Source organism: Triticum urartu, chromosome 7A, assembly GCF_056163025.1.
Source record: "Triticum urartu cultivar PI428250 chromosome 7A, HENAU_Tu73, whole genome shotgun sequence".
Classification (NCBI taxonomy): domain Eukaryota; kingdom Viridiplantae; phylum Streptophyta; class Magnoliopsida; order Poales; family Poaceae; genus Triticum; species Triticum urartu.
In genome coordinates this window covers 83,498,947-83,510,697 of record NC_141879.1, presented here as the reverse complement: position 1 = coordinate 83,510,697, position 11,751 = coordinate 83,498,947, and the positions used below count along the sequence as shown (strand labels likewise).

Genomic DNA, 11,751 nt, shown 5'->3' with positions numbered 1-11,751 from the left:
ATTGAATAATATGTTGACAAATGAAAATAATTGGACACCTCCGGAGCCAGCTCCTGCTCCAATTAATGATCCTATTCCTAAACCAACTCCGAAGAAGAGAGGTATTCTATTTCTCAGTCCGGAAGATATGCAAGAGGCAAAGAAATCTATGAAAGAAAAAGGTATTAAAGCTAAAGATGCTAAGAATTTACCTCCTATTGAAGAAATACATGGTCTTAATTTATCACCTATTGAAGAAACATATGATCTTAATCCTTAATTTATTGAAGAACCTCCAGACCTCGATGACCCGACACAGGTAGTCAAGGTAAATTCTCTCTATAGATATGATAAAGCTGAAATCCCTCCTACTAAAATTGCTAGTCAGTGTTTGGATGAGTTTGATAATTTTATGATTAAGCAAGAAGACTTCAATGCTTATTTTGGTAGACAATTAAAACAAGATGCTGATATGATTAAATACTTGGGTGATTATATGGCTAATATTAGAGGTGAACTTAAACTTGTTAGCAAACATGCCTCTATGGTTACCACTCAAGTAGAAGAAGTACTTAAAGCTCAAAAGGAATTGCTCAATGAGATGAATAGTAAGAAAAATGATTATGATGTTAAAGTGGCTACTAGAACTGGTAGAATGACTCAGGAACCTTTGTATCCTGAAGGCCACCCTAAGAGAATTGAGCAAGATTCTCAAATAAATAATGTTGATGCATCTAGTTCTTAGAAAAAGAAGAAGAAGAAAAATGATAGAACTGTGCAAACTTCTAGTGAACCTATTGCTGAACCACCTGATAATCCAAATGATATCTCTATGTCTGATGCTGAAACACAATCTGGCAATGATCATGAACCGAATGAAAATGTTAATGATGATGTTCATAATGATGCTCAACCTAGTAATGATAATGATGTAGAAATTGAACCTGCTGTTGATCTTGATAACCCACAATCAAAGAATCAACATTATGATAAGAAAGACTTTGTTGCTAGGAAACATGGTAAAGAAAGAGAGCCTTGGGTTCAGAAACCCATGCCTTTTCCTCCCAAACCATCCAAGAAAAAGGATGATGAGGATTTTGAGCGCTTTGCTGAAATGATTAGACCTATCTTTTTGCGTATGCGATTAACTGATATACTCAAAACAAATCCTTATGCTAAGTACATGAAAGATATTAATACAAATAAAAGAAATATACCGGAAGCTGAAATTTCCACCATGCTTGCTAATTATACTTTTAAGGGTGGAATACCAAAAAAACTTGGAGATCCCGGTGTACTCACTATACCATGTTCCATTAAAAGAAATTATGTTAAAACTTCTTTATGTGATCTTGGAGCCAGTGTTAGTGTTATGCCCCTCCCTTTATATCGTAGACTTGATTTGAATAAGTTGACACCTATTGAAATATCTTTGCAAATGGCTGATAAATCAACTGCTATACCTGTCGGTATTTGTGAGGATGTGCCTGTTGTAGTTGCAAACGTTACTATTTTAACGAACTTTGTTATTCTTGATATTCCCGAGGACGATAGTATGTCTATTATTCTTGGAAGACCCTTTTTGAATACTGCAGGGGCTGTTATTGATTGCACTAAAGGCAATGTCACTTTTCATGTTAATGGTAATGAGCATACGGTACACTTTCCGAGGAAACAACCTCAAGTTCATAGTATCAACTCTATTGGAAAATTTCCATCGATTATATTTGGAGGTTTTGAATTTCCTCTTCCTACTGTCAAGAAGAAATTTGATATATTTACTATTGGGGATGTGCATATCCCCGTTGAGGTAACCTAGTGTTATTCGAAATTTCTCCGGTTTCATGTTAATCGGAATGAGTTTGTTAACAAGACTTGATCAACCTTGTTAGTGGATTCCTTTTGACGAGCATGAGATGGATGAAACTAGAAGCACAACCTTCTGTACCCTCTCTATACTTTCTGTTATTTATATTAAATAAAGTAAAAACAAATATTTTTCTGCCTATTATCTGATTATCCGTGCAATATAAAAATACCTCGAAAATAAAAGTTCTCCAAATGCCCTGAAAAATAAATATGTTTTTTATAGAATATTTGAGGATTTATGGAACAAAGAACACACTAGGGGGGCCAACCACCTTGCCACGAGGGTGGAGGGCGCGCCCACCCCCCTAAGGCGCGCCCCCTGCCTCGTGGGCCCATGGTGGCCCTCCTCCACTTATTCTTCCAGCCACACACTTCATCTTCCTCCCCCAAACACGAAAAACCAACTCAAACCCGAGTCCAAGCTCGTTTTGCTGCCATTTTCGATCTCCTTGCTCAAAGCACCTCTCACAAAACTGCTTGGGGAGATTGTTCCTTGGTATGTGACTCCTCCATTGGTCCAATTAGTTTTTGTTCTAGTGCTTTATTCATTGCAAATTTGTGTTTCTTAGGTGACCCTGTTCTTGAGCTTGCATGTCATATTTATATGGTCAAAAGTAGTTTTGATGCATGATATAGGCTCTAGGCACTTGTAGGAGTAGTTGCTATCAATATTGTTGAGTTTGGTTTACTTTTATTTTGAAGTTACCGAAAATTTTCAGAATTTTTCAGAGGAAGAAATATGCTTAGGAAAATGTTCCAAGGTGGTTCTTCAAAGAAGCAAGGACCCAGGCTTGCAATGCCTGATGCTGACGAAGAGCCACCAAGAGACGCTTCAGTGCGTCCTTGTGAGTGGCCTTCTGAAAATTTTATGGATCGAGCGGGAATTAAAGAAGAATTTAACGCATATTTGCGTAATGCCGATCTTGAGGACTTTGAGGCAGACAAATGCCCCCAGTATCATGAGCTCACAAGCTCTTTTGTGAGGAGATTTGAGTATTCATCTTCGCGTAATTCTCCTTCAGTCATGTTTGATCTTTATAACAAATCTTATACCATGGACCTAGAGGATTTCACTTTTTCTTGCAAACTTCCACAATGGGGTAGTGTTAGGGATCCCCCTAAATCTGAATTTAGAAACTTTCTTGTTAGTATAATTGTAGGGGAATCTAGAGATATAACGCAAGCTACCATATGGAGCATTCACTTTCCTGCTATACTTTTTTTTTGCTCTCTTCATAGGTAGGTGCATAAATGCTAAGGATGAAGCATGTCACATGTGTGTCCCTGACCTTAGCATTCTCAGGAGTGCTGTGTCAGGAGACCAATCTTATCATATGGAAGCCATTGTAGCTCGTAGGTTGCATCATAATAGACATAATGGAGACTTCTTTGGAGGAATTTATGCAACCCGCTTAGCTAAATTTCTTGAGATAGACGTTCGTGAAGGAGACATGGAGTTGCCTCCTGCTTATTTAGATTTTGATTCTATGGTGTCCCACCATTTTGTCGAGAGGAACGAATCACCTCTCCAGTACCGACTAATCTTTGACAGACGTCGTGCTGTCCATATTACTCTTCCTGCTCCTGCTTTCTTTGATTATCAGGCAAGAGGAGGATATACTATTACCAGAGGGGAGGCAGATGAGTACGAGAGGAGGGCGGAGGCCGCTCGTTGCCACGCTGCAGCTCAGGAGGCGATAGCTGCTGCATCACAGTACGACCCCAACAACTATTATTATGGATATCCGCCAGGCCAGCCGTGGCCATAGACGAACTTAGGCCAAAAGCCTAAGCTTGGGGGAGTATGTATTTCCCACCGACATTACATTTATGTTCACACACACTCATTGCTAGATGTCGGTGCTCATACTTTTTCATTGTATTATCCATGCTAGTTTATTTCCTTTTATGCTTTCTTCTTATGTCTTTAATAAACCTTAAGAAAACCAAAAAAAATAGTTGTAGTTTTTAATTAATTTACTTTCCATGCCTGTAGTAGTAATTAAAAGGAAAACCCAAAAATATTTCCTGTTCTTCTTTTGCTTGTTGGGAGCTTTCCTGTGTAAATAGTTTTATCTCTTTTCTTTCTTTGGGGGTCAGTAGGAGAAGATCATGATTAAATTGTTGAAGTGGCTCTTATATGCATTATTGTTGATCTCACAAAAGAGCCCGTATTACTTTGTCTTCTCCTGTTTATTGAATGCCCGCAGATTCCAGCTTAGTCCAATGCACGTGCACTCTTATTATTATTCACATCGTTCGGTCGTGCAAGTGAAAGAAAATTATGATGATATATGATGGACTGACTGAGATGAGAAAAGCTGATATGAACTCGACCTTTTTGTTTTTGTGAATATGATGAGTTCATCGTTCTTGATTCAGCTTGTTATGAATAAACATGTTTACAATGACAATTAGAGATCATAGTTGCTTGTGCCATGCTTGATTAGCTATGAGTTATAATAGTTTACCTTGCGTGCCAACATGCTATTAAAATGGTTATGATGTGGTATGATAGGTGGTATCCTCCTCTGAATGATTTAAGTGACTTGACTTGGCGCATGTTCACGCATGTAGTTGAAACAAAATCAACATAGCCTTCACGATATTTATGTTCATGGTGGATTATATCCTATTCATGCTTGCATTCAATGTTTATTAATTTTAATGCATGTACATGGCTGTTGTCGCTCTCTAGTTGGTCGCTTCCCAGTTTTTTGCTAGCCTTCACCTGTACTAAGCGGGAATACTGCTTGTGCATCCAACCTCCTTAAACCCCAAAGTTATTCCACATGAGTCCACTATACCTTCCTATATGCGGTATCTACCTGCTGTTCCAAGTAAATTTGTATGTGTCAAACTCTAAACCTTCAAATAATTATCCTGTTTTGTATGCTCGAATAGCTCATATATCAACTAGGGCTGTCTGTATCTTCCATGTTAGGCGGGTTATTTCAAGAGGAGTGGACTCCGCTCCTCACTCACGAGATAAAGGGCTGATCACCGGGATGCCCAGTCTCATGCTTTATGCCAACTAAATCAAAATAATTGCAAACAAAACTCCCCCTAGGACCTGATGTATGTTGGAGGCACTCGTTGTTTTGAGCAAGCCATGGATTGATGTTTGTTGGTGGAGGGGAAGTATAAACTTTACCATTCTGTTTGAGAACTGCCTATAATGTGTGTAGCATGGAAGATATCGTCATCTCTTGGTTGTTATGTTGACAATGAAAGTATACTGCTCAAAATGATATTCACCTCTATTTCAAAACCGAGCTCTGGCACCTCTACAAATCCCTGCTTCTCTCTGCGAAGGGCTTATCTATTTATTTTTATGTTGAGTCATCACCCTCTTATTAAAAAGCACTAGCTGGAGAGCGCAGCTGTCATTTGCATTCATTACTGTTAATTTATATTGGGTGTGACTATGATTGGATCTCTTTTACCATGAATTACAATGTCTAGTCAGCCCTTGATCTTTAAAGGTGCTCTACATTTATTTTTTGCGGTCTCAGAAAGGGCTAGCGAGATACCATCTTGTTATATCATATTATGATTGTTTTGAGAAAATGTTGTCATCCGAGATTTATTATTATGGCTTGATAGTTATGCTATTGATATGTGTAATCATGAGACCTAAGAATTATTGCAAATGTGGTTAGTTATAATCTTTGCTGAAAACTTGAATGCTAGCTTGACATATTTACAACAACAAGAGCAAACAGAGTTTGTAAAAGTTTTTCTTTATTTCTTTCAGTTTGTCAACTGAATTGCTTGAGTACAAGCAAGGGTTTAAGCTTGGGGGAGTTGATACGTCTCCAACGTATCTACTTTTCCAAACACTTTTGCCCTTGTTTTGGACTCTAACTTGTATGATCTGAATGGAACTAATCCGGACTGACGCTGTTTTCAGCAGAATTGCCATGATGTTCTTTTATGTGCAGAAAACAAAAGTTCTCGGAATGACCTGAAACTCCACGGAATACCTTACAATAAATAAAAAAAAAATTCGCCAAAGATGAAGACCAGGGGGACCACACCCTTCTCACGAGGGTGGGGGCGCGCCCCCCTACCTCGTGGGCCCCCTGTTGCGTCTCCGACTCCAACTCCACCTCCATATAACTGCTTTCGGGGAGAAAAAAATAGGAGAGAAGAAATCATCGCGTTTTACGATATGGAGCCGCCGCCAAGCCCTAAAACCTCTCGGGATGGCTGATCTGGAGTCCGTTCGGGGCTCCGGAGAGGGGGATTCGTTGCCGTCATCATCATCAACCATCCTCCATCACCAATTTCATGATGCTCACCGCCGTGCATGAGTAATTCCATCGTAGGCTTGCTGGACGGTGATGGGTTGGATGAGATTCACCATGTAATCGAGTTAGTTTTGTTAGGGTTTGATCCCTAGTATCCACTATGTTCTGAGATTGATGTTGCTATGACTTTGCTATGCTTAATGCTTGTCACTAGGGCCCGAGTTCCATGATTTCAGATCTGAACCTATTATGTTTTCATCAATATATAAGAGTTCTAGATCCTATCTTGCAAGTCTATAGTCACCTATTATGTGTTATGATCCGTTAACCCTGAAATGACAATAATCGGGATACTTATCGGTGATGACCATAGTTTGAGGAGTTCATGTATTCACTATGTGCTAATGCTTTGTTCCGGTTCTCTATTAAAAGGAGGCCTTAATACCCCTTAGTTTCCATTAGGACCCCGCTGCCACAGGAGGGTAGGACAAAAGATGTCATGCAAGTTCTTTTCCATAAGCACGTATGACTATATTCAGAATACATGCCTACATTACATTGATGAACTGGAGCTAGTTCTATGTCACCCTATGTTATGACTGTTACATGATGAACCACATCCGGCATAATTATCCATCATTGATCCGATGCCTATGAGCTTTCCATATACTGGTTTACGCTTATTTACTTTCCCGTTGCTATTGTTACAATCACTACAAAATACCAAAAACATTACTTTGCTTTCGTTACTCTTTTGTTGCCGTTACCATCACTATCATATTACTTTGCTACTAAACACTTTGCTGCAGATACTAAGTTTCCAGGTGTGGTTAAATTGACAACTCAGCTGCTAATACTTGAGAATATTCTTTGGCTCTCGTTGTGTCGAATCAATAAATTTGGGTTGAATACTCTATCCTCAAAGCTGTTGCGATCCCTATACTTGTGGATTATCAGTGAACCGGCGGTCCAACCGGTAAAAACCTGAACCGACAACTTTTCCGGTTCGGTTTTTTAAACTATGGTTGTGAGTCGATGGTCAACTTGCAACTAGGGGTCCTCAACAACCACACACCCCCTAGTTGCGAGTCGATGGTTGACATGCAATTGGAAACCCTTGACAAAATGACACACACACACACCTAGTTGCGAGTCGGTTATCGACATGCAACTTGGCACCCTCGACATTCAGAAGTACCCAGCCACTATTTGCAGTTTGATGCTTGCTGTATTTTCATGATTTTGCTTTTCTATGTACATAATACAAGGACTCCTTTATATACTTCCAGAGTATGTACTCCCACATTCAGTATACCTCTTAAATGAATCTATTATACCTCTTTATCATTCTCGATATATACCATACTAAGATAATCTCAATACAAGTATTAAAGAAAACATCACCGGGGCCTCTAGTTTTTGCAATATACCATTTTTATGTACAAATAAGCAATATACGCGAACTACGCAAAATGTATTGAGTTGGAAGGAATTTTTCGTAGAACTCACTTTGCGCCTTTGCGGTACCTAGCAATTGCTAATGAAGCGTATTAAAATGGTAAAGAGGTATAGTCGATTCATCTATATGGTATATGAGGAATGTGAGTACGCACATACTCCCTAGGAGTACAGAATTATTTTCTTGGTGAACTGAATATCCATCGCAGAGGTTGCACCGAGTTTCTTACTTGCAATGTTTTCCCCTTCTGCAGTGTTCTTGATGATAGTGACACAGCAACGTCAAGCGTTCAAAGGGCTGCAACAGGTAAAATCAAATTCGAAGAACGAAGCATTATTTCCTGATTTACCACTCCTGACGTGTTTACCTCGTTTGGAAATCTATAGACATCCTTCCGGAAGGCCTCGTCCGTGAACTTCCAGATGAAGACACCTACGTGGAGCCACCTGCTGCACCAGCCAGCTCCGGTGCCATCGACGACGATCTCGAGGAGCTCCAGCGGCAACTTGATGCCCTAAACTCATCTTGACCTCGCGCGGATCCGGCTCAAACAGTGCGTTGGAAACCCAAATCAGATACCATTGTTTGCGTCCCTTCTGACAGAGTTAGCGATTCCAGTCGATATAGCCTCTGCTTGTTCTAATCGAGCGGAGAAATGTTAACTGCATTTTCCAGTCATGCAATTTTGGATCGGGCGATGTAGATTTGAAGGGGCAGGTGTTGATGAGTGTTAAGCTATAGACAGAGGTTTGATATATAGAACTTATGAACCGTGACAGCATACTGTAAAATCTGTACCGAACTTTGCAGTAAGATGTGTGTCTACAGACAAAATCAAAGATACCGTGTTTCACCAAGAATGTACATCGCCCCATCGCCTGGTGATTTGACGACGGTGCTAGGGTATGCTCCAGAGGTGAGCTCCTCCTGGCGGCGATCTGCACCACTGTGCCGATCTCCACAGCAAAGCGCTGCTGAACTATTCCACAACAGCCACCTACATTGACCCTGTCCTGAACTTGTTTCTAGAGTTCCCGGCTGCTGCGACCCTCCATTGCGTTGCGCCCGCAAGCTGTGCTCTGGCCCTTGTGGTCTCCCCCAACCCCCGTCGGCTATTTCTGATGCCGCTGCTGAGATACCCCGTTGACCCATTCGGCCGCGGCGAAGGTGATTTGCCTCCGTCTGGCACTCTCCTCCGTCGGCACCCTCTATTGTAGCACACTGTCCCATGCTCGATCTCTGCCCGCCCTACTACGTGTTTTTTTCCATTCTCATTGTCAATTGTTTTTGTGTTCTAAATTAGCTGTGATTATGTGATGAATTATGTCAGTTGACGATCTAAAGTTTAGCCTCTCATGATCCTTCAAGTTAAGTAATAGATTAGCTACTTTTGGTTGTGTTGAAGCCCGTACGGCTTTCTGGATCGGCCCCTGCTAATGTACCACGACTTTGTATGGAGGACCTTCTTGCTAGTTGAGCAATGAAATCTCTCTGATCCCACAAAAATAAAAAAGTGTCGCGATCTCTTAGATGCTCCCATTAGCTTTTGGCGATTAATGATGTCATCCAGTTTATACGACTACCGTTTTATCAAGTTTTATTCAGAAAATAGGTCTAATGTGAACCCTAGCTTCAAACTTCTCAAAATGAAGTCTACCTCAAGCTTGTTGAATGTAATTTATATGCTTTTGTTGAATTCAAGATTTACATTGAATTTAGAACAACTGTACTATCAAGGTGAGCATAAGCAAAGGCAAAAGTACTTTGGTTTGAAATCCAAGATAAGATCCTTAACCAAAGTTTCCAGAAGCATCCACATGCTTTTCTGAAGCCAGGACACCACTGTGTATTTTCACTCGCTTGTACCAATCCCCTAAAGCTTCCCAACAAACTCAGTTTCCCAATGTCGGAACTATCGCTCATTTTTGTTCGGGCACCACCGAGCCATGTTTCCTTTGAAACCTTCACTGCTAGCAGAGGATCAGATATGTTATAAAAGTTTATCGAAAGTACAAAATATCTCGAACATAATAAGAATTACATTGGGATTTCGAGACCATCGAATGACCACTACTATCGCCAGAACGAGCTGCTGACACGCCGTTGTCGTTGCTCTCCTACCGGAACCGGCTTGACCCTCTCGATGACAATATGGAAGTCTTCGTGCACGTGCCCCTAAAGACCATTGCCTTGGAACCGCAATCGTCGTCGTTGAACCCTTACATAGATCTAAAACATCTGACACCAAATCTCGTCACATGACGAAAAGCCCTAACCTTACCTTCCCAAGGAGATGGCATGAATCTACGCTGAAGCTCCGTCGACTACATACAAACGGACGAACACGAGGAAGATCAAAGCCTGGAAGATAAACGCGAAGAAAAAGCGTCACCATCCGCTCGAGCGCCGTACTTGTGAAGACTAAAAAACCCCTAACACAAATTACTAACCGGAGCTGAGGCACTGGGATTCTCCTCCGGCTGAGTTGCTAGTCGGTTTTCACTTAACCATGAACTTAAACTTGTTGTTCAAACAACCGCATACATACTATGAACCAACGCATCCACAACATGTCCCTTTTTTTCCCTCGCACAGTCCCACACGATTTCCCCATCCATCCTTTGCCCCTTCCCCAAAACTCTGCCACATTTCGAAACCTCCCAGACCAAACACTCATCCTAACCACGGTAGCTGAACAAACGAGTGCTACTACACTTGGAGAGCTCACCCCGAAAGCCTATCTACTCGGAACAAACTCCACACCCACCTCACGCATCATCAGCAGCATAAATACCTCTCCGAAGCTTGGGATCGTGTGAAGAGTGCGCACGTACGCACAGGGTGATAGCAAGCCACGTACGCCGCGGAAATGGGAAGGCCGGAGCACGATGGGGCTGCGTCGCCGTTCGGGTTCGGCCCGTCCCCGCCTCTCTCCGGCGCGTCGTCCCCTTCGCCGCTGCTACCGGCACCCAACCACGCCAAGGCGAGGTTTGCGGGAAGGAGGAGGCACGCCGTCGTCAGGCTCATCTGCTCCCCCTTCGCCGCCGTCTTCGGAACCGCGTGCTCCGCCGGCGCAGCTGCGAACGACGTCGACCGGGCGACGAGAAGGCCGAGCCTCGAGGAGCTCCTGCGGATGGAAGCGTCGTCGTCCGATCTCCTAGACGTCAAGCAGCCCAACGAACCTGCCGAGATGGTCGACCCGTACGACGACGACGACGACGGCTCCTGGAAGAAGAGCGCCATCGTGGTGTTCGATCTAAGCGAAGGCGGCGACAAGAACCGCCGCATCGAGGACGAGAATGACGAGGCGCCGCTGGCCGTCTCAGAAGACCAGCACGGCGCCATGACCTGCCCCGGCGACGTGAAGGAGCCCGCGGAGGAGCTCGACGCCGGCGGCGCCATGATGTCGCCGAAGGCGCTGGTGAACGTGGGGAGGCTGGTGGTCGTCCTCGCGTCGCTGGGGGCGCGCTCCAGGGCGCTGAAGGGCTCGTACGGCAGGCTGGCAGCCGGTCGCCGTGTCGGCGGTGCCAATGATGGCAAGGCGGAGCTGTTCTACGACCGGCCGATCCCGCTGGGGCGGAGGTGCCGGGTGCAGCACCTGGAGGAGTCCCCTTACCTGTGAATGTGATTGCTTCGTTGAGGTGGCAGCGTTGGTGCTTTCACTGTCGAGTACTCGAGTTGTGTGTATGTGGAAGTGGAATTGTGGATGACCTACTTAAACGAACTTGGGTTGGAAAGGAGTTCACTGTCAGGTAGGTTGAGAGATTCCCCCGCCGTGCGCCCATCCGTACTCCCGTCTATGTGGCTTGATTTTAATTGGAACAAAATAAAGCCCGGCCCCACCTCCTTAAAATCAGAGAGGGAGATGATTAAATTAAAAAGAAAAAAAAAACAGCCGTAGAATGAAGTGATAGCACGGATAGGAGCCGGATCCATCACTTCCACGCGATGTTGGTCGGCAGTTCTGGCCTCGATTACCGGCTTAGAAAGCAGCCTCGGATGTTTGAAATCACAGAGTTAAGGATATCCACCGCATCACTTGCACGCGATGTTGCACGCCTGAGATCAATCTTTGATGCGCTTCGCGTTTGACATGTGGTAGATGGAGAGGGGATCACGCTGATATTTTCCTTTTATCCTTTTTCCCCTTTTTTTATATACTTCGTTGCACGGTGCAAAGTGCTTAGCGAG

At 43.2% G+C, this 11,751-nt stretch overlaps 1 protein-coding gene across 1 annotated transcript; it reads left to right on the top strand.

Moving 5' to 3' along the window:
* The first annotated feature begins 10,383 nt into the window (after window positions 1-10,383).
* Window positions 10,384-11,301, top strand: LOC125522701 (uncharacterized). Its single transcript, XM_048687742.2, has one exon. It carries the CDS (start codon window positions 10,430-10,432, stop codon window positions 11,180-11,182), a length of 753 nt encoding a protein of 250 aa, XP_048543699.2. The 5' UTR covers window positions 10,384-10,429; the 3' UTR covers window positions 11,183-11,301.
* Window positions 11,302-11,751: the final 450 nt, after the last annotated feature.